Source organism: Solanum verrucosum, unplaced genomic scaffold (genome assembly GCF_900185275.1).
Source record: "Solanum verrucosum unplaced genomic scaffold, falcon-dt-bn FXZP01000154.1, whole genome shotgun sequence".
Taxonomy (NCBI): Eukaryota; Viridiplantae; Streptophyta; class Magnoliopsida; order Solanales; family Solanaceae; genus Solanum; species Solanum verrucosum.
In genome coordinates this window covers 1,021,802-1,045,338 of record NW_026020217.1, presented here as the reverse complement: position 1 = coordinate 1,045,338, position 23,537 = coordinate 1,021,802, and the positions used below count along the sequence as shown (strand labels likewise).

The window sequence follows — 23,537 nt, the reverse complement described above, 5'->3', positions numbered from 1 at the left end:
ATACAGAAAAAAATAACGATTTCAAATTACTGAAAAAATAAAAGGGGGTGGGGTGGGGTGGGTGGATACTACCACACCTAGATTAGTTTGGACTGTTGTATTGGCTCAAAACTTAGTGCCACTTTTTATTATTTATTTATTTATTATTATTATTATTAAATTTGTGGCTTGTATATTAAAAAATAAATAAATTATATATGTACTTGTGTTTATCACACTGCTAGTCCTCTCATGCATTGCATCTGTCATGCAATAGTTCAGCATCATTCTTGTCAAAATAAAAATAATTAATTAAAAAATGAAGAATAGGGACCAATATTATTACTATTATAACTTATAACATTTCTTTGCTGAAATTTGCCATAAATGATGCTAATTGGTATATTATATAAATGGTGATAAAAATTGTACTTTTCTTTGTTGGTAAATGGTAATATAATATAAGGTTTGTTTATAATCACATCTCTTTTTTTGACAAATTGTTTCTTTCTTTTTGGACTATATTAGTCCAACTTAAAAATTGACAATTACAACTCAACCAACTACATAAAATTGTTCATGAGTTAGATTTCACGCAACTTAATTAATTTTGTGAGGGTTAATTTTATGAGATATCATACATCACCCATTAATAACATGTATACAAATAAGAATTGAACCTGAGACTTCATAGTGCTCAACTTACATTATTGATCACTAAGTCACATCTACAAATACAATAATATACTTACTTTAAAAATAGTTAAACTAACATATATTATCGTAAATATGTATATTACAATTTACAATCAATATACTATAATGTATAAATAGTTGAAAATACACAAATAATAACCATATACCCTAATAAAAAATCTGCTACATGAATGACTATTTCAAACACTTTGTTTCCTATTCTTTTTCTCCAATCACATTAAATTCCTTCATATAAAATAATTCATTCACTAAAAACGATTGATGTACATATCCCCAATTCTTATTGTTCATTCAATACCTTAGATATTTTCATCCATGTAAGCTCTTCTTTCTTATGACACTAAAATATTATTTTTATCGTAACTGATAAAATTATTATCACGTGATTAATATGTCAGAATTAGTGAGTCTCTCGTAGAAATGCAGGGTAAGACTGAGTTAGATCCTGTGTATATGTGAGCTTTAGTATATGGGGTTGTCTTTTTTTTTTATGTGTGGTATATTAAATTCTATGTGCTATTTGTATGGTCTTTCTTGTTTATTGATGATTTCTTTGTTCTTGTTTTGTGTATGGGTTGAAGCTGAAGTTCCAAATTACAGTTGACACATGGGATTGAGATTGGGGTTAATCTTTGCTGATAAAGTTACAGTCTTTGAGCCAAAACAAGTTGAATCAGTATGGAATCACAACTGGGTTTGATTGAAAAATCATTTAATGTTAAATACTCAGATGGGGTTAGAGAAGCTCTTGATGAATTGCCTGATAGTTTTACAATTACTGATCCCTCTATTTCTGGTCACCCTATTGTTTATGCATCAAGGGGTTTCTTGAAAGTATTTGGTTATTCCAAGAATGAGGTTTTAGGGAAGAATGGAAGGGTATTTCAAGGGCCTAAGACTAATAGAAGATCAGTTATGGCGATTCGAGAGGCGATTCGTGAGGAGAGGGGAATACAAATTAGTTTGTTGAATTATAGGAAGGATGGGACACCCTTTTGGATGTTGTTTAATATGTGTCCTGTTTATAGTGAGAAGGATGGGAGGGTGGTTCATTTTTTGGGAATTCAAGTGCCTATTTTGAGGAGGAGAAATTCATTAGGTGGTGGAATTGGGAGAAATGGAGGAGTATGTTATGATGGAGGTAATTGCAGGGAGTATGTCTATAAGTGTTGTAGGAGGGAGGTTTGCTCGAATTCGACTATGGAAGTGGATAGAGCATTATCGGTTGATACAGTTTCAGGGTTGGACCATACAGGTATGTGTTTATTCATTATGCTTCTTGAAAGTTCTCTCAATTTTTGGTTGTTTATAGTGGTGGACTTATCGTTTCATTTTCATCGTAAATATGATCATTAAGATGTTTAGGATTTCGTCTCTGTCACCGTTAGAACATGATTTTGAAATTTGTTGCACTAATCTCCAATCATTTGAGTATTGTAGTCTTTAGCTTATGGTTCTAATTTGTTTTTAATGGTCGCCTTTGCTCCTTGGAGCAATGGTAAAGTTGTCTCCGTGTGATACATAGAGCCGTGGAAGCAACCACTAATGCTTGAATTTAGTTTAGGCTGTCTACATCACACCTCTTGGGTTGCTGCCCTTCCCAGGACCCTACATGGGGCTGCCCTTTTTTCCTCTTAAGCTTAAATTCATGTTTTGACTCATTTTCATCAGCTGCTTGAGTTAGGACTTGGTTATGCTTTGGGTGCATACACCTTTCCCATCACTTTGTGTTGGAGTTTCGACATGCAGATTAGCAGTCCTAGTCAGTATGTATAAAACATAAAAGTTCGTCCAGCTACCTTGTACGGCACAAGGACTTTGTTTCCCATTTTTGTGCATTTGGATTATCTCTGTTTCATTTTCATTCTTAAATCCTAGTGTAGAGTTTCCTTAGTTTTGTTACTTTAGGTTCAATTTATAGGATTCCTCTCATAAGGCTTATATATCACAGAAGTAGATGTTGAAGGACCTTGTGAAGCAAGTGATCAAGAGAAGACAAAAGCCAGTGTTGCTGTCAACAACATAATGTCCGTGTTGGCAAACTACAGTGAGTTGAATGGCAGACTGGTCAGTGACAGGAGATGCTGTCAATCGGGAATGAGTCTGCTCAGTGCATCCTTAAATATATCTTTTGGTAGAATAAAACAAAGCTTTGTATTGTGAGTTTTTTTTGAATTCCTAATTTTCTTGTTTTGATGACCGATATGATCTGTTCTTGGATGGACTTAACACTTTCTCTTGGAATATCTTTCTGAAACGTGCAGAACTGACGCACACTTACCAGACATGCCAATTGTCTATGCAAGTGATGCCTTCCTAAAATTAACAGGTGCTAAAGCTGTAGCTAATTTACACTAGTGTAAACTTTTGTTCATTCCAGGGGATGTTCTCATTGTTTATGGGTTTGGGTCTATTTCTTGTGTTCATAAAAAGAGCATGAGGGCTTACTCTAACTAATATTGCTAACAGGGACCATTCTTTTCTTCAATAGGCTTCTTGAGACATGAAGTATTGGGTCGTAATTGTCGGTTTTTAAGCGGGGAAGATACAGAGAGAGGCACACAATTTCAGGTAATTTTTTCTTTTCAGATCTGCTATCATTTGCTTAATTTCGTTTGTTGCATTGCTAACTGCTACATCTTGGGATAAGAGATTTGGTGCCCTTCCTAAGATTAAGATTTTCTTAAGTGGGGGAAGTGCTAAGGGAAGGTATGCGGTTGAGCAGCTGATCGCAATCCTTATTACCTTTTTTCTCACTTTGCAGATAAAACAATGCATCCAAAATGAACAACCGTGTACTGTACATATCTTAAATTACAGGTTGGTTCCGGTCATTGCATAACATTTAGATAAGAGTTGTTTCCTTGTTATTAAGGCTCAATCTCTTGGTGGCTGCGTGTTCCCTTTCAGAAAAGATGGAACCTCGTTTTGGAATTTTCTTCACATCTCACCAATCCGGAGTGCTTCAGGAAAGGTAATATTTTTAACTAATAGGTACATAATTACTAGCATTGTTGTATGGGATAGAGTGTTGGCCAGTCAAGACTATCCATGTCGAGAAGATGAATGCAGTGGAGATGAGGATGCCCAGATGGATGTGTGGGCATACTAGGAGAAATATGATTAGGAACGAAGTTATACAAGGCAAGGTGAGAGTGACCTCTGTGGCGGACAAAATGAGGAAGCAAGACTGAGATAGTTTGGGAGGTGCGCGGATGTGCCAGTTAGGAGGTGTGAAAGGTTGGCTTGAGCAGGAGTTGGGAGAGGTAGAGGTAGGCCAAAAAAGAATGGTGTGGGTAGAGGGGTGGGGGAGGTGATTAGATAAGGCGTGACACATCTTCTTCTTACTGAGGACCCTAGATAGAAAGCTATGGAGATCGAGGATTAGGGTAAAAGGTTAGTAGGTAGCCGAGTGTGGTCGGTTGGTCGCCCGTCAGGTGGGAGAGGCAAGGGGGCTTGCCACATATCCTTTCTACTTATTAGTAGTAGTATTTAGTAATCACGTAGTTTCTTATTCTTCTATGTGTTTCTATAATCTATTGCTTCATTTTGCTTTGTTTCTTGAAATTTTGTTGTCATTTTTTCTTCTTGTAACCCTTCTATGAATAACTTCCCTTTTAAGTCGTGAGTCTATCGAAAACGATCTCTCTACCCTACAAAGGTACGGGTAAGGTCTGCATACATCTCATCCTACTTAGACCTCATTTGTGGGATTAGAATAGGTATGTTGTTGTTGTTGTAGGTATATATTTACCATCCTTTTATTTTTATTTTGTATAATGTTGGCCTAAGATGAATTAATAAGGGGAACATGGTCACTGAGGATTCATACAAGTCACCCCAATTTGTTTGAGATTGAGGCATAATAGATGGTTATAGTTGTTGCAGGTACATGTTTAACAGATGTATCTTTTAATATGTAACTTCTCTATTTTGTTTAAATTGCATTTGAGGGAGGAGTAATAAATTAACAATTTTGTAACCACAAATGTAGTTTTATGAATGAATGCCCAACATGGGTGTGTTAGCCATGAACTCAACAAAAACAACAATAATTATTGTGTATCTTGCGGAGCTCAACTGAAATGAGCTTAAAGAAGAAGTGGGGATTCATTTAGCCGAACCCAACTCGTTTGGGGCTGATGTGTAGCTGTAGTTGTTGTTGTTGCCGTATCTTGTGGACGAACCTCTTGAGTTCACTTTTGCAGGGGATTTGATTCATCTGAAGAAGTGAGCCTGATTAATTTCTTATTTTCCTTTTTCGTGTCACATTGAAACGAAAGGAAGCATACAAGAAGAAACGTGTTTGTAATTTAAACTAGTACTAGTAGAGTTAAATTATCATTGAATAAACAAGCTCTATAGTCCCAAGAGTAAGTTGGCCGAAGAGCCAAGACAAGCTATGTTTCATTAGTTGAGTTTGTTCAGAGTTCCAAGCCAATTGTAGGTTCACTGGTGTCATAAATTAGTGGCATCACCACTGCCTTTGTCAAGATTATGGCGCTCTATTGATTCCCGCCACCTATCAAGGTGATATATAGTCTATTAACAGAACATATCCACATGTTTTTCTCAATGTAAACAACTTCTTGACAGGTTCTTATAGGTTAATGTCATGTCCAAATAGAATGAATACATCTTCTTAGACATGCCTGTTAGTGTTTCCAGTTTTACAAAATATGGGGTTATGAATTAGAAATTTATCGGTTACCTTTGGATACATTATGCTTCAATCAAGATTCGAGATGTGGTGGACAGTTTGGAGAGAGAGAAATGGGAGGTGTTATGAAGATAGATCCAATTCCATCCAGAAAGTTAAATGGAATTGTATAATATCTTTCTACTTTTGGTGTAAAGAAGTAGGTTTAGAGGATATAGATCAGTTTGTAGATTTATTAAGATCTCTGTAAGTATCTTCTTTTCTAGTTATTTTTTTATATCTTAACACTTTTTGATGGTGTCCAGCATGTCCTTAATGCTGAGGAATACACATTTACCAGTTTCAAAAAAAGATTCGAGATGTGAATTGGTTCTCAGGCATCAAGAGTAATGGATGGACTAAATTTCTTCTTTGCTTTGTGTATTAGGAGATGTATATCTGAGATTAGTTGAATGTCTTCTTGAATAACCAATGCTCGAAAAGATTTGAGTTTTTGTCGATAGGTTACTACCTAGCCATAATGTTCACAGAACTTGGTGGAAAAATAGAAGTAGGCAGTGAAACCAGTTGTTAATTGCTTTGTTAAGGTAGTAAATCAAGCTGACATTAATGTTGACTTAATACAAATTAACCTAACAAAGCTCAGTCTCAATCCACTTGTCAATATTGGATTGAGACAGGTCTGAATGAAGCGACATGGACAATGAAGATTCACATGGCCGACCTCAACTAGCTTACAACTGAGGCATAGTCGTCCTATTGTCGTTGGAGCTCAGTGACAAGTCACATTAGACATTTTCTGCATAGTTTGTTATTTTCTGTGACAACACAACTTAGGCTACTTCTACCTACTGCTGCTTGTTGAAAAATTTAGTCCTATTTGAGCTAACCCGTTGTAGTTCTGTCCCGTTTGGCTGCATAGGTTGCGTACTTCGTTGGCATTCAGATAGAAGATACTAACGAGTCTCGGGAGAAACAAGGGCTAAATCCGGAGATGAGGCATCGCAGTGTTGTTGCTGCTGTAAAGGTTGCTGTGAGAGGGTGGTCAATGGGTGCAAGCACCTCCTAGTTCTTGAAGAAATTTGTGTTTCCTTTTTTTTTTCTTTTTTTTCCCTGATAAATACATTGGATTCTACTGAAAAAATGTACTCTTATATAGCTCATTGGTACCAGAAAAAAAAAACACAAAGAAAAAAACATGAACAGTTTGTTATGGTAATTTAAATTTGATCTTTTCTTTGTCATATATTCGGATACCAAATGATCTCTTATAATCACTTATAAATTGAAGAGGAGAAAATGACTTTTTCAGATATATTTAGGTTTTATGCACTTAAAAATGTCCACAAATATGTGATTTACTAGTGAATAACTTTGTTTGATTAATTTTGATTAGTTGAAAATCTTGTCTAATTTATTAAAGGTAAAGGTAATAAGTGAAATAAAAACCCTTAATACTAAAGCAATAAGTCAAGAATATTAAAGATAAGAACGATAGAAATAGAGAAATGGGAGGATAGATTTCTTATTCTTCCAATAAGTATCATCAAGTTCATCTAATATGAACCCTTATGCCCTTCTTTTTTAGTGTTATAGAGGCGTACAAAATGTTAGTCATAAATATGACATTAGTCATGAAGATAATGGATGAAATTAATGGTGATGGAAGTTATCTTCATAATAGAGGGAAGTAAGAGAGATAATCAGTGAGATAACTACTAATAAACATTAGAATTAGCTACAAACTTTGTCGTTGGTCCGTTGCTATTTTGCTCGTAGCTAACGAAAATATGTTGCTAAGATTAGTAACAAATTTTATTGTTTAGCTATAAAATTTATCCAAAAGTAACTTCTTGATATAATAGACATCCACACTATAATATTTTATAACACTTTTAAATTAAGTAATGATCAAGTAACGAGCATTTATTCACAATTTTAACGAAGTTAGGAACAATCGACAATAGAAACAAGTGAAGAGACTTTAAATGAAATACAATGACGTTTAAAGAAGATTCAATTTAGATTACATATCAATAGAATGCAATAGTATAATGTAATAAAAAACATTACAAACACCCATTTATTTGATTAGTTAAATTTAAATACACCCCTGTTCTTGCAATACGAATGAAATACACTTCTAGATTCTCGCCAAGCGTAGAGTGTTTCAATACTCCTCTCGACTTTTTACTAAGTGCTCTATGCTCCTACATGAGTTTGAAACCACTTGCTATGTCATGTGATAGATAGAGGGTGTATCTAAGTTTAGTTAGTCAAGTAGAGGAGTATTTTTAAGACTGTTAATAGTTCAGAGATAAAACTAACAATTTGAGCCAAATTTAGAAGTGTTTTCACGTTGCTTGTGACCTCAATTTTATCTGATTAACCTAATTAATGAATTTTAGGTTAAACAATTTCACTTTGATATCCAAACATGTCCTAATAACAATGTCCAAATTGTTTGCATTATTTGTGTAAATCAAAGAAGAAAAAACTAATTCTTGAGAGAATACAAATGGTTTAATTGTTGCAGCCTGCAGGCAGGGGCGGACCCACGTGGGTTCCAAGGGTTCACCCGAACCTCCTCGGTAAAAAATTACATTGTATATATAAGGTAATTTTTTGTATTTATGTGAATATATATATTTTGAACCCCCTCAATGACAAGGAGAAAGAGATAGCCTAGCAGCAGGTTCCCTAAAAATTAAGCCTCATGTCGAGGGTTCGAATCCATGCATTAGAATTTTATTTTTTTCTTTTTCAGTTTCATTTTTTATTTTTTTAAGGTTTCAATTCCGTTTTTCACGTTTTTTTTTAGTTTTTATTTTATAAAACATGCTAAAAGTGTGGTTTTAAACCCAAAAAAATTCAAGGATCCGCCACTAAAACTATATACTACTACTTTTTTGAAATTTTGTTTTGTTGATTTATATATACACATTTATACTTTTATACTTTTATTTTTTGAACACCTGAACGAAAATCCTGGGTCCGCCACGTAGCTACATACTTACATTTAATTCAAGCATTTTAATAACCATGCTGACCGACAAAATATTAAAGTTTCTAGTGGACCCTTATTATACAAAATTAATTAGGACTAGTTGACTTACGGCTGTCAAAATTAATCATGCCCTCCTGAACTTATTAAAACTATTTAAATCAACACAACTCTAACAAATATCATAGGTTAGTAGAAGAGTTGTTTTTTTTTTCTCCCGGGTTCGATATTCACATTAGATGGTAAAACGTTCCCTAACAAAGGAGATTTCGTACTCAGGAGGATTCAAACCCGAGACTTCTGGTTAAGGATGAAGAAATACTTACCATTCCACACAATTTGTATTGGTCATTAAAGAAGAGTTGAATAGTTTGTTCACCTGACTGATTATAGGTGTATTTTACGTAGTTAATTAATATACTAAGGATAATTTGGGAAAAATAATAAAATTATCTTGATTTGTTGAAATTGACAAGTGAAATGAAATATCTATTTTTGATATAGAAGCCAAGTAAAATGAAAGGAAGGGAGTAGTTTACATGGCCATGCTTCCACTTTGTCTAGTTGACTTTCATGATCATTTTAGTTGGAAATACAATTTTCAATATATATATATATATATATATATATATATATATATTCTTTTTGAACATTTTTACCTATTTAACTTTAATATATTTTAATTAAAAATAGAGAAAAGATCAGTTTATTTTATCAGGTCAAATTCTGATCAAAAAGATTTTTTCATAAGCTTATTAGGCAGAGTTGGGCGACTATGAAAGCTAACTAAAAAAAAGTTAAATGACTTTAAAAAAACACAATAAAATTGCATGACTAGCTAATCGATTAATATATATAGAGTGAGCATTCAAATATTTAACTTCATAAAATTCATGAAAGTTGATATTATATATGACATGTAGTGATATATCTAGATCATAATTTACTGATAAGTAATTGACTTTAAACTTAATTAGTATATATACATTAACTAGATATCGATGTATCAATACGGGTTAGTGGTGAAATGATAATTGCTTATTCATCTTTAATCATAAATTTTGAGGTTGAACCTTAATACAGAGTCCTTTTTGTTAGGAAAAGCGTTACCTCCAACGCGTCAGACTTCATGACATGAACTCGAATTTAGTCAAGCTATATGAGGTCTTTTATTCTAAAAATAAATATTTTTATAAATATTATTAACTTTAAATCTTGTATCCATCGATAATCCAAAACCTGTTTGATTGTGAAAGTTCACAAGTGCTAAACTTTAGGACTTTAACTTATGACTCTTGTGGAAATATCATCTAAAAATAGCTTTCGTGCTCGTGTGAGCATGGATAAGAGATGTCATCATGGTTACTTTTATTATAAGATATTTTATGTTGCTTAATGGGCAAAAATATATGGAGTTAATAGAGACTGTGATAGAAAACCAAAAGCAATGGGGCAATTGTAGAATTAATTAATATTATATATAGTATTCAATTTATTCAACCATGAGAAAGCCTTAAAGTCAATACATGAAACGCAATATGACGCTTTTTATTGGAAAAATTATGTAATACGCAACTTATTTTATTATATTTTAATTTTTTTCCTATCATTTGAAAAAAATTACAAAATCTCTTCTCTCATGTATCGGGACGTACCCAATATATCGAGATATTGAGTGATGTATTCGAAACCGAGATGCGATGTATCGAGACGTTGAGTGATGTATCCGAAATCAGGACGCGGTGTATTGGGACGACGTGATGTATCGGGATGTTGAATGAGGTATCCTAAACTGAGATGCGATGTATTTTAAATCAGGACGCGATGTATCGAAACATTTTGGGATGAATCCAAGTTCCACCAATTTTAAGGGATTTTGTAATTTGAAAAAGAGTAGGGATAATATGTAATTAGCTCTTTTAACACTATATGATTTGTGTAAAATTCTCTTTTATTTAACTATTTGCTATTTGAAACTCACCAGATCGATCGATCTAAATTGTGTCGAGTAGGATTTATTTAAAAAAAGCATTTCCAAAACTCAAATCGAAGACATTTGGTTGACCTATTGATAGAGGCAAAAATCAATATTTATTGAACTTTATGAATTTTAAGTTTTACCATAATGATATCAAATGTTAGTAGCACGTTTTGTATTGATTTATATATATAAAATAAATTTATTAATACTATCATAGAGAGTGATTTTTTCTAAAAAAATTATTGAATTAGACCAAATCGATCCATATATACATAATATTCCCACTTCCATATGTAGTTAATTTGGAACGTGAAATGTTAAATCATGAATTATTTTAAAATTATTGAATTAAACCGAATCGATCCGTACCTAATATTCTTACTCCCATATATAGTTTAATTTAGAAGGTGAAATGTTAAATCAGCAAACCTGTCCAATAAATTCTCTTTGTTTCATCCAAATCAAACAGCTAGGCATTGTACCATATCTATGAATACCTAATGAAATTGGCATTTACTTAATTAGAGGCAACCAACTTTAGTAAATGGCAACTTATATAAGTATACTATATTAAAGTCTCACTATAACAGTTCGTTATAATAACATTTCATTATAATAGCTTCATTTCTTTGATTAGTGACATTCATTATAAAGTCATACTATTTGTAGAAAGTTTACCCTTTTATAACAGTCAATACTCAAATATTATGAAATTGTAATAGATATATTATGTATAAATATAAAATATTAAAGTTTTTACGATAATTATCGTTCATTAATGTTATGCAATAGAAAATTATAAATAATTTTTTTTTAAAAGGTATATAATACACCAGTCAAGAATTTTTGAACAAGTGTTAAAAGTTCAAGAATCAAGATTCATTTTCTCTGCCAAAGCAAACATAAAAAGAAGGAAAATAAAGAGGTAGGGAAAAGTAAATTAACCAAAGTCCATTTAAGACAATATAAAAAAAAGGATTTATATATTTTTTTTCTCTTTAAATAAATAACAACTCAAATAGTAATAATTGTTTTTGGAAGTCAAAATGATCAGACCAATATAAGAACTTCCTCTCTGGTTCTCTATATATTTAGCATTAATTGATTACTTTCACCCAATCGTTGTCCATGCATTTCCCCTATCCTCCCTTACCTTTTTTTTCTCTTTCTATTTGGTATTTGTATTGGATTGCGATTAAATTTGTATTCACGAGAGAAATTTCATATTTGGGGAGTAAAGTGATCCCTAATAAAGGCGACTCTGTACCAAGAGGAACTCAAATTTGTGACCTATAGTTAAAGAATGGAGAAATACTTCCTCCCCTGCCTATATTCCCCTCTACTAGAGTGTGATTGAGTTTACTTATTTTAAGTGCTTTTAAGTATTTTGAAAGTTTTTGAGTAAATTAAAAAATCTTTATAAACATTTGATTTTAATAAGTTAAAATTTCTAATTTATGACTTTTTAATTTATAAATCATAAATCAAAAGTCTTAGTCTTTCACTTCCTCACACAATTAAACTTTTAAATTTCACACTAATTAAATTAATTCCACCCATTTAAGAACCTATCAACCTACTAGTATTTTTTTTTATTACTTATATCAACTTCCCAATTCATTTATTTTTAAAAATCCCCTCAAGAAAACACATAAATTTGAACTTCAAGCACCCCCTCTTGTTATTATGGCATTCAATATTGTATCTTTTACTTTCATTTTTGGTCTTTTCCTTCTATTCCCTCTTTCATGTAATTCATCAAACAAACATGATACAAGCCAAAAGAGCTACCACCGACAACATAGTTCATCATCATTTGACCAAAAAAACTCAGATCACACAAAGGGTAAATGGATTCTTCTTCATAAATCCATTGGTATCTCAGCCATGCACATGCAACTTCTCCATAATAATAAGGTTGTCATTTTCGATCGAACGGATTTCGGTTCTTCTAACCTCTCCCTTCCTCGGGGTAAATGCAGGTACGGCTTGAACTGTCTGATCATCTCATCTCATCATCTGAATACTCAACACGACTTTTGTACATACAAATTATTTGCAATTTTGTTCAACATTTTTTAGTTTTGAGCGAATATTAATTATACATATTAACTGAATTTCTTAGTTTCAACGTCCTATTATTAAATATAACGTAAAACATAGTTATTTACTTAATTATATTTTCAACAGGTACAATGACGAAGCCATCAAAGTAGATTGCACAGCTCATTCTATACTTTACAATGTAGCCACCAATACGTACCGTCCGCTCATGGTTCAAACGGACGTTTGGTGTTCCTCAGGTGCCGTTAACTCTAACGGCACCCTTATACAAACAGGTGGATACCACGACGGTGAACGTAAAATACGGTTATTTTCACCTTGTAATGACGAAGAAACTTGTGATTGGACGGAACTTCAACAGAATCTCACCGTTAGACGGTGGTATTCAACCGATCATATACTTCCTGACGGACGTATTATGATCATAGGAGGAAGAAATGCTTATAGTTACGAGTTTTTTCCACAGAATTCTAACACTAATTATGTTTTTCACCTTCCGTTTTTGAAGGAAACAACTGATCCTAAAGAAGAAAACAATTTATATCCGTTTTTATACCTTTTACCCGATGGAAATGTGTACATTTTCGCGAATCAACGGTCAATTGTGTTAGATTACACGAAAAATAGAGTTGTTAGAGAGTTTCCAGTAATTCCAGGTGAGAAAAGGAGTTATCCGGCGACTGGATCATCGGTAATGTTACCGATGACATTAGTCGCCGGAGATTTTTCTCCGGTGGTGGAGGTGATGGTTTGCGGTGGTGCTAATGGTGGCGCGTTTTTACAAGCGGCGGTAGGTGGATTTATGCCTGCTTCGAGGACATGTGGGCGGATTAAAATAACGGATCCGGATCCTAAATGGGTCATGGAGGATATGCCTTCGGGTCGGGTCATGCTGGATATGTTGTTATTGCCTACGGGTGATGTGATTTTATTGAATGGAGCATCAAAAGGGACAGCCGGGTGGGAAAGCGCGATTGACCCGGTATTGAACCCGGTTTTATACGAACCGGGTCAACCCGACGCGAATAAAAGATTTAGTGTACTCAACCCCACTAGTATACCAAGGATGTACCACTCATCAGCAACGTTATTGCCCGATGGCAGGATATTAGTGGGTGGAAGTAATCCGCATATAAGGTACAACTTCACAGGCGTAAAGTACCCTACAGAGTTAAGCTTAGAAGCATTTATGCCACCTTACTTGAGCCCACACCACTCTCATCTCCGTCCATCAAACGCAACCGTTAAAGGACCCGTATCGTACGGTCAGAAATTCTCCGTCACATTTACACTCGGGGTTTCTCAGGATATGAAGGAGGTCATGGTAACAATGATTGCACCTTCATTTACCACACACTCATTCGCGATGAATCAACGATTGTTAATTTTGGACATTGTGGAAATTCAACAACTATCGTCATTCACTCAAAAGATCACGGTGTATGCCCCTCCATCGCGTAATATTGCACCACCGGGTTATTATATGGTGTTCGTGGTTCACAAAGGCGTTCCTGGACACTCAATTTGGGTAAAAATGCAGTAAATTTTTATAGTACCTTTTTTTTTTTGGTGTTGGAATTGGTAGTTTAGAATTTAATAGGTGCATTATTATTTCACTATAGGTAGTTGGAATAGAAATTTAAGTACCATTGAGAAAAGGTCACCATTTTTTCCCAAAGAAGAAAAACAAAAGATTGGTGTGTTTTATTTTATTTTTTTGTGTTTTTTTGTTGGTATAGTTGCCTAGCTTTCACTATAGAGGCCTAGGTGAGTGATTGTTTTTAGAATACAAATTGAGAATAAGTTGGGGAATGTACCTGACCAAAATACCCAACAATGAGAAGGAAATTCCTTCTTTCTAGCAATTATGTTTTGGTAAGATGTAAAGTTGTTAATATATGATTATTGGTTTGATTAATTATGTGCACAAATTTTGATATATTTACTTGTGACAAAGATAGTCGATGCAATCATTCAATAAAATTGCTCTCCATGTTCACATGTTAGACCTAGGTGATGTGTCCGATATAGTGATGTGTTCAGAATTTTTATTAAGGAGTTTAAAAAATAATACTTTAAATTTGAACTTGCAATCATAAGGTGAATTTTGATCCCTCAATCGCTAAGACTACCTATAATATAATATAATATTTAGGAGGTCTAAAATCTAAATATATACATACAAATTTTTTAAAATAACTTATATATAGGGAAACTTACATAGATTCCTCTAGTTTAGGAGTTAATTACTTAGGTACACTCTAGTTTGCAATATTACGTATCTTACCATATTTTGGTGTGTTCAGATAAATCCAAACACATGTATCTCAGGATAGATGAGGTAAAAAATAGGAGTAATTTGTTCTAGAGACATTGTATCCAAGTAGATTCACATGTATTTATGATACATAGCAAATATCGCTCGCCTCCCTCGTTTCTCTCCCATCTCGCTCACCATTCACCTAAGTATCTGGTATCTCAGATACATGTGAATCACGCCAGATATATATATATATATACATGTATCTAGTGTGATTTGTATGTATATGAGATACATAACGAATCTCACTTGCCTCTCTCTCTATTTTAATCTATTTGATAGCAAAATACATGTATCTAAGTATAGCTTCTTCAATATATGGGATGAAGCTCTTAATTAGTGGTAAAATAAGTAATATTTTAAAAGTATAGATAACAATAACATGTATGATTGTGTAGTATGTCTCATTATATAATTTTTCCTTATATATATCATATCAGTTTTTATAAAGGAGATTTGAGCGAACCCCTCGCCACCCCTAGATCCATTCTCCATGTGATAAGTCCCTGTTCAATGCTATATGCATGTTCTTTTGATTTGGTAGTGAAACTTTAACAGACTGGTGAAATTAATGAGGAAGTTGTAAAGCAGGTGGGGATGGGACCCTAAGATTAAAACACAAAGAGGAGCCCCCTATCTTTGTTTGTATTATACAGTACAATTGTCAGAGGGCAGAACTGTCTCTATTGGACCATTAAATAAACCTTTGTGATGTTGTGGTGGGCACAAGTGAGAAACAAATAAAGAAAAAGTCTACACTCATTACTCATCACCCCACATTCCACAAGTAGCAAAAGAATAAATCAAGAAAATTACTCCCTCCCTTTTGATTTAGGTGAAGGGTTGATCAATATTTCTTTGGATTAAAATAAATAAATTATGATATGGAGCAAGTGTCTCGAGATCCTGGTTTAATAATAATAAAAAATTCCTAGACAAAAAAATAAATAATTGGGAAAGAGGTTTTATGGCCTCTACTTACAAAAGGCGGAAGAACAAGATAATAATAAGAACTTCTTGAGATTTTTCTCTCATGTCTTTTATTCTTTGCAGAGCTTTCTTTTATAGGCCTTAAAACTAAATCGTCGTCGCAATGTGAAATGACCGTACCCTTAACCATCTAGAAAATTATTTTACTAAGTTTTAATTTTTTATTTTGAACTGTTTGGAGCAAGCGGAGGACGCGCGGCTTGAAATTAAAAATTGGTCTTTTCAAAGAAGCATTTGACTACTTCCTGTTATAAGGTGGCTTTCACAAGGCAAGACTTAGTCGAGCTCCAACTAAATCTAGATTAGTCGAGCTGCAAATAAAAAGAATGGAGATGCAGGGTATCGATCCCCGTACCTCTCGCATGCTAAGCGAGCGCTCTACCATCTGAGCTACATCCCCTGACTGTCCTAACTAGTCTGCATAACTTACACGTTGGTTTAATGTTTATCTGAAGAAAATCTATTGAAACAAAGGCCTTTGTTTGAAGAACGAAAAAGAGGTCTAACCTATCTTTAATTAATAAATGTTTCTCGAGAATCAAAGCGTATCAAGAAAATGGAGTATAAGGGTATAGTTATAAAAACACATTTATTTTTGTCTCGAGTCTTTAAGGTGATACTTCCTTTGTTCCTATTTATTTATGTTATTTTAGATTTCACGTCCCTTAAGAAATTATGTAAGTTTACCATTGTACTCTTATTTAGTGTTCTCTTGAAGTCAAGTTTTCATAAATGAACATAAATGAGTTTATTTTGATTAAGTAAATTAACCAATGAACATGAATTAATCATTTCGTTTTCTTATATTGGTCGAATTCATACTTTCAAGATTAATATCTCTCAAAGATAAAATAGGAAGAATAGTGTTATTTATGTACTGATTTTGTGAAATGACAAGTATTAAGAAACATCTATTTTTAGTAAGGACGACATATAAATAAGAACAGAGGGAGTACTTATATTAAAATATATAGTAGTATTTTTGTAACGACCCGAACCGTCGTTATTTAGGAAAAACAAAATTTGGAAAATTTCTTGGCCACTGTCCCGCCCGGTGGATTGGGTCGTCACAATTTTTTTACAAAAGTAACCCTTTGGGATGGAGGAAGTATAAGTGATGATTAACTAATCAAAATCCATATGTTTAACTAAATATTGAAAAACATTGATTGATTGCCTAGATTGTAGGAAAAATCACATGTTTTGATATTTTTAATAGCACATTACTGAGTTTGTAGAAAAAAAATCATCAGTTTGATGAATGCATTTGAGTAAATAGGTCAAAAAACAAACCTATAAACTTTACATTCTCTTCCAAATTCAGCCATATCGGTAGTCTATGTTGTTCAGACTCTTCAAAAATGTCAATGACTGAGTGTAGAATCCTTCAAAAGTAGTGACGATCAACATTTTTGGAGAGTCAGAACAAGTCTGTAGTTAAAATACTTGTGAATACAGATCATCAGACAAAGAAGAGCATTTTGATAGCTTTTAGATATGAGATCAATTGATCAACAGCTAGTTCTATTTTGACCTCTTTGCTGGTCTCAATCCAGCAATTCATCAGACACATTTACATTGAAGTCTAGAAAAAACCATATATTAAAACTACGAAACTTTTATCTATGCGTCTCAACGCCTAACGTCTACTTGCTAGATTTGACTGATGCATACTTGTATTTTGTAGCCCAGAATAAGTAGTGCATAAAGTTTAATGCACTTAGTATGCACATTAGCCAGTAGAACCTATCTAAATGGTAGTGATTCAAGTTTCTACCAGAGAGCCATGGCTTGTTCGTTGAAATGCCTGTAACACGATTGACAATAGACACTATCACCGAGCTGAGGTAGTATCCGATAGCTAAAGAAGCCCACGACAGAGATGTTGCCAATGATCTCATACTCACTGGTGCTTCTGAGAAACAGAATTCTAGTAGCCCTGCTAGAACGAAAAGATCAGCTGACCCGAGAAACAAGTACTGAAACGCGATCCAAAAGAATGTTATAGGCAATGGTTTAGCAGAGTCAATGAGTCCTGAATCAGTAACTACTCCTTTGCGTTTGATTTCAACAAGAGCTGCAATTGCCATTGCCACAATGGAAAGGAACAAACCGATACCAATACGTTGGAGGTGTGAGATCCCCATTTCTGTTTTGGTTACTCTACGAGCAAATGGGATGATGAAATGGTCGTAAACTGGTGCTAAGATCATGATGAATACTACAGGGAAAACGGGGAGTGATGCCGGTGGGACTTTTAAAGAACCAACCTTTGTGTTCATAGAGGCTGCTTGATGGACTGAGAATGTATTTAGTTGAGCTAGACAACAGTTGAGCATGATGGTGCAGGCGAAAATTGGGAGAAGTTTCATCACAATCTTAACTTCTTCCACTTGTTGCACTGTGCATTTTAACGTGCCACAAGCTGGTGTGTCTGAAACAGCCCGATTAAGAAAGCTAAGACTACTTGATGAAGCTGTCTCGATTGATTCTACATCTTTACTAGCTGGAATCGGAGGAGAAGGACTTGAAGTCATAGTTGCAATGACAGTGCTTGAGTTTTTCGATGAACTAGCACTAGAATTTAGTAATGCTGCAATTATAACCTACACATTGTAACATGAGGTTAGTTGTTGAGTTTATAAAGCTCAACGCGTGCTTGTTAAATAAATAAGTTGTTATTTGAAAAATATATACCTTACTGATCGTTGTAAGAGGGCTACCACGAGGTATCTTGTTACGATAGAATGGTGAACCAGCAAGGAATATCGGAATTGACAAAAATATAGCTAAAGTTGCAATTCCGAATCCCCATTGCCATCCCTTATTGTCTTCCATCCAAACAACAAATGTGACAGCAATGAGAGCTCCAAAGGAGAGACAGAACACAAAGTAATTGAAGAAAGTTGATCTCTGCTTTCTTCCACGCGGAGTTGATTCATCGAACTGTTCAGCACCGTGGGGTGGTAGTGATCCCTTTATACCTCCAACACCTAATGCCACTAGGTAGAGTCCTATGAATAACATTGCAGCTTGTGCACCATGAACTTGTTCACAAGGCATGTTTGGCACTCCTAGCTCGCATTTTCGTGGCTTCAATGAACTCGAACGAGCTTGTATGGTGAGTATTACAAGTCCCTGTATTCACTCAACTTCGTCATATGGTGAGAATTCATCGTAAATAATCTACGATAGTTAAAGGCATGTTCTATAGAATGGTTGTAGGACAAGTATGTTATGATATCCATGATATATTTGATGTAAGAATGCTAATGTAGATGAATGTTCTGTTATCCATAAGTAGAGTCTGGGAAAGGTTTGCGTACTTATCACTTTTCCCAGACTCTACTTATGAAACTATACTGAATATGTGGTTGTTGTTGATTGTTGACCTATTACAACTCTTCTTTAATAGAGAGAAAGAATTACCTAACCAAAATTAATTGTGAATGACCATGAGATATGTTTTCATCTATATTTATTGTTCGGACTCAACAAAATAGTTGTTGCATCGCACTCATTGGCGGTGCCTAGTGGTCAATGTAGTATGCTGAGAATCATAAGGTCTCAAGTTTAAATTTTAGTAGTGACAAAAATACTAGGTGGATTTTCCTTATATGTTCAAGCTTTTGTGGACAGAGTTATTCGATAGTTGTGTTGGTGGGAGGTAGCAAGCAGGGCACCTTGTGGAATTAGTCAAGTGCGCAGGCTAACTCAGATATCATTTTTTTATTGGCGCTCTTCGTATCAAATTCTCAAAAAAAAAATTTCAATGTTCTAATTTATGTAGTATCGTTTGATCATATATGAAGTTTAAAAATAAGAAAAAACTTTATTATATTTACCAAATTGTAATAAGAATTGAAGCCACATATTTTTACATGACATGCAACAAAGACAAAACTAGGATTTGGAAAAATCAAAGATGGAGGGATAAGTGGCCATCTATAGTGGACATATAAGTTTGTGATATATACAAACAAAATAAACTATTCTAGTGCACATTTTCTACTTTTGATAGGTGTATGCATTAATGTATAAATATAATAATGTTGTGTCACTTGTGCCTAATTCTATGTTGGTGACATGTGCCCCTATTTTTAAAAAACAAAAATGGAATGTTTCCTGTGGACATTCTTTCTTAATGGAAAAGTTTGTGGCTATTTAAAGAAATCCATAGATCTACCACCACATTCCCAACTCCACACACCTGTGTCATGGTCCTGGTAAAATATATTATTATATATTTTTTATTTTATAATCACTATTTTGGTTAATATTCCCTTGGGCTTACACATAAAAAGTAGAAACCCCTTTAGTTCTTTGGCACTACAAATACTATTTTGTGTAAATCTATTATTTTAATATCTCAAAAAGTTATGTTGCTTGTGAGTTGTGAGAATGTTTGTTCCCTCTCCATTGGAATAATTTGCTAGGTCAAAGATTTGATATCCTAAATCTGCGATCTCGGATTTAAGCCCTGAATATAAAAAAATCTTTGGTAGGAAACGTTAGCCACGAATGGAAATCTACATTGCGCTAATCTTAATTAGTCAGATTCCAATATGGATATTGGATATCGAATGGGAAACCAAGATTAAAAAAAAAAATCTTGTTATCCACGATATACACACACAAAAAAAAGAATAATTGAAATTAGCAACGAATTTAGTCGTTGATTTACTTATAGCTAATAGGATTTTATGCTAATCCGCTATTAAATAGAATTTGCGACAAGTTTTGTTGTTTAATTGTAGAATTTGTTCATTGCTAATTCCTAATAGTTAACAAAACTGGGTGTTGGGTGTGGACCATCAAAGGATGTGGTGCAGTGAATGAGACTACTCTTTCATTAACTAGTGTTTTAGGTTTGAGCTTTGGATATGAAAACATTATTGGTAGAAAGCACTTCCCTCCGAATAGAGCCCTACACAAAATTCGAAATAATCGAACTCTAACGCACATGACGTGCGTTAACAAACAAGAAAAAAAAACAGAAAAGTCAAACAAAAACAGAGCATGAAATGTGTGCATAACGTTAGAAGAGAAAATGAACTGGTTGAAATTTGAGTCAAACAACAATAATTATGCTAACAAACAGAAATTTTATGTTGAATTTGTTTAACTTGTTGCTAATTGCCTCCTCATCTTGATTAAGATTGATTCCTAGTCTTAGCTCATACAATTGGATTCATTGAATCTAACATCCTTGATTAGATTGAACCCAAATCTAAAATGGGAGTTGCAACTCCTAACATGTAAAATTTTAGATACGGAGTATATAAGGAAGCAAGTCTTAGATTCTATTTGACACATTGTAAAATCGTGTGAATCTATACTCAAAGCAGATAATATCACTAGTGGACTAAGCTGTTACACAACCACTCTTCGTGCAACCTTGAAAAATGGTGTCACAAACTTCCATGAGCGTGCTCAACCCCTCGTATGTGTGGGGTGGGGGGTGGGGGGTGATGTAACACACTAGGCAAATTCTACATTGATAAAACACAGGAGAGATGCTAAGTACATAAGGAAACAAGTCTTAGACTCAAGTGACACGTTTTAAAAGTCGTGAAAACCTAGATCCAAAACAGACAATATCACTAGTGGGTTGGACCGTTATATATATCTTACATATCTCATTGATAATCCAAAAAACCAAACATTGATCTACCTAATTATATTATATTTTTACAAAAAAACTTATTATATTATTTAATCTCCGTATTATAATTTCCACAAACTATTTAAAGACCTAAATATCCCTAACTAGTTAGGTGCACCAATGATGTGGTCGAGGTTGGATTGGTGTGAACCTTCCACTAAAAATGTGTCTAAAATGTGATTCTAACTTGATAATTGGCCACCTATTTATAACCATTGCTTTTCATCCTACAACAATGTTTTCCACGATGCCACAACCTTCTTTTTTTTCACCAAATCGAATCATATCAAATTTTATTTAGTGGGTTCAAAAATCATTGGACACAAAACAAAACAAACCTCACAAAAAACAAGTGGTCTCTTTTTTCACATGTTGATTGAATTCAGTAAATTTTGCTCAAACAATGTATTTATGTTAATAATTTTATATACAACATAGTTATTATCATTTAAAGTAATCTATGTGAAAGATTCAGAACTGATAAAATTAAAATCCTGACTTTGTCTAGCAAAAACAAAACCTATAAGAAATCAAAATTGAGAAATTGAAATGGAAAATTTACCAGAAATTCAATGAGTGCACTGATGAGATAGATGTAATAAGTAGTGCAAAAGGCATCAGATAAGAATCCACCAAGAAGTGCCAATAAAAATGCTGTGCCCATAAAATTAGTCACAGAATTTGCTGATGTTGATGGTGAGAAATGCATGTACTCAGACATATACAACACCAAATTGCTTGCATTTGCCAAAAATGCCAAATTCTCCAACACCTCAACACCTAATGATAAAAAATTTCATCAATAAAATCAAATCAAATCAATTACTCCAAAATTTGGAAAAACTAATCTTGACAAAGATATGATCTAAGAATAAAAAACGCAATCCAGTGCACTAAGCTCCTATTGTGTCAGACCACAAGAATTTGTTGTACAATAGCCTTACCTTGCATTTCTGCAAGAGGTTGTTTACACAACTCGAAATTCGTGACCTTGTGCCTAATGAACTAAGCTCATGTTATGTGGAATCTACTGTACAACAGTCTTATCCTGCATTTCTAAAAGAAACTATTTGCACATCTCGAAATTTGTGACCTTCTGGTCACATGACAGCAACTTTACCGATCGTCCATCTTTTTTTTTTTTTTCAAGAATTGTGCTAGTAATTTATTTATTTACCTAACACAAAGGAGGCAGCAACCAAGCCACCATGACGATTGCTGATGGCTGGTCTATTTTTCCAATCAACATAGCTATCCCAATTGCTTTGATTATCTATTTCCTACAACACAAGCCAACAAATAAGAATTTGTTAAGTAAGCAAAATAAAAAATAAGAAGAAAAAAGAGATTTTTTTTGTTTTAACCCACCATTAGTTAAGTTGAAAGAAAGTGTTGTGGAGATCTAAGATGAAGAAATAATAGTGATTTTATAAGAGTTTAGAGAAGGTGAGAAGAGAGGAAGATATAAATAAGACTTTGAAATTAAAGCAAATAGAGAGAATTTAATTATTTTTCCTTTTGTATTTTGTATTTTAATATAATTATTATGACATAGTTAGGCACTAGAGTTCCCTTTTTTTAAGGGGGAATGAAAAGGAGAAAAGATGAATAATGATGTTATCTAGGATTTGGTTGAGTTGTCATGTTAAGTCTTTTCTAGAGTTTTTGACTAATTTTCAAAGCTAATATTAATTTGATATTTTAAAATAAAATTTTAGATATTAAAAAATTATACATAAAGTATTATAAATTATAACTTTTTTTCATATATTAATATGATAAAAAAATACATCTTAAAATGTTAGTCAAAATTCATGTGATGTTATCTAAGATTTGGTTGCTTACAAATAATTTTATTTCTATAAAACGAGGAAGATAAAAGAGCATTTAAATAAAATAATATTATTCTAAAAGAGGAATTTTTTTTAATTAATATAAGTAAATGAAAGGAGATGTAAAATAGAAAAGGAAAAGATGTTTTAAATGTTCTATGTACAAATAATGTAAAAGTATTTATAATAGATGATATTTCCTAATAAAACTTACGTTACGTTTAGGTGAAATTCAATAATTTTGATTTTTGTGTTTTGTTAGACTAAATAAGCATCTTGTCAAACATAAAAGACTCTTCCATAAATATTTTATAAGTTTATATCC

The 23,537-nt window shown here is 33.4% G+C and overlaps 3 protein-coding genes and 1 non-coding gene across 4 annotated transcripts; 2 read left to right on the top strand and 2 right to left on the bottom strand.

The window, feature by feature from the left end:
* Positions 1–994: 994 nt before the first annotated feature.
* LOC125830688 (protein TWIN LOV 1) lies at positions 995–6,615 on the top strand. The gene is made up of 7 exons (XM_049509869.1): positions 995–1,951; positions 2,648–2,855; positions 2,961–3,025; positions 3,188–3,267; positions 3,461–3,516; positions 3,607–3,670; positions 6,279–6,615. Exons 1-7 carry the CDS (start codon positions 1,375–1,377, stop codon positions 6,423–6,425), a joined length of 1,197 nt encoding a protein of 398 aa, XP_049365826.1. The 5' UTR covers positions 995–1,374; the 3' UTR covers positions 6,426–6,615.
* A 5,412-nt stretch (positions 6,616–12,027) lies between these two features.
* Positions 12,028–14,205, top strand: LOC125830732 (aldehyde oxidase GLOX-like). The gene is made up of 2 exons (XM_049509899.1): positions 12,028–12,323; positions 12,532–14,205. The coding sequence occupies exons 1-2, from the start codon at positions 12,028–12,030 to the stop codon at positions 13,946–13,948; spliced, it is 1,713 nt and encodes a 570-aa protein (XP_049365856.1). The 3' UTR covers positions 13,949–14,205.
* A 1,837-nt stretch (positions 14,206–16,042) lies between these two features.
* On the bottom strand, positions 16,043–16,115 carry TRNAA-AGC (transfer RNA alanine (anticodon AGC)). Its single transcript has one exon. It is a non-coding gene; the product is annotated as a tRNA-Ala (tRNA).
* A 1,246-nt stretch (positions 16,116–17,361) lies between these two features.
* On the bottom strand, positions 17,362–22,901 carry LOC125830781 (protein NRT1/ PTR FAMILY 4.6-like). The gene is made up of 5 exons (XM_049509950.1): positions 22,749–22,901; positions 22,558–22,660; positions 21,943–22,160; positions 18,413–18,853; positions 17,362–18,321 (listed from the first exon to the last, which is right to left on the bottom strand). Exons 1-5 carry the CDS (start codon positions 22,749–22,751, stop codon positions 17,362–17,364), a joined length of 1,725 nt encoding a protein of 574 aa, XP_049365907.1. The 5' UTR covers positions 22,752–22,901.
* Between the last annotated feature and the right edge of the window lie 636 nt (positions 22,902–23,537).

Bases quoted from the DNA above. Each gene is read 5' to 3' on its own strand.
- LOC125830688 (XM_049509869.1), top strand. From the start codon at position 1,375: ATGGAATCACAACTGGGTTTGATTGAAAAATCATTTAATGTTAAATAC. The intron at 1,952-2,647 runs GTATGTGTTTAT...TATATATCACAG, and splicing joins TTCAGGGTTGGACCATACAG to AAGTAGATGTTGAAGGACCT. The intron at 3,268-3,460 runs GTAATTTTTTCT...CTCACTTTGCAG, and splicing joins AGAGAGGCACACAATTTCAG to ATAAAACAATGCATCCAAAA.
- LOC125830732 (XM_049509899.1), top strand. From the start codon at position 12,028: ATGGCATTCAATATTGTATCTTTTACTTTCATTTTTGGTCTTTTCCTT. The intron at 12,324-12,531 runs GTACGGCTTGAA...TATTTTCAACAG, and splicing joins CTTCCTCGGGGTAAATGCAG to GTACAATGACGAAGCCATCA.
- LOC125830781 (XM_049509950.1), bottom strand. The intron at 22,161-22,557 runs GTAAATAAATAA...TTTTATCATTAG, and splicing joins TGCTGCCTCCTTTGTGTTAG to GTGTTGAGGTGTTGGAGAAT. The intron at 18,854-21,942 runs GTAAATTTTCCA...GAGTGAATACAG, and splicing joins GTGCACTCATTGAATTTCTG to GGACTTGTAATACTCACCAT.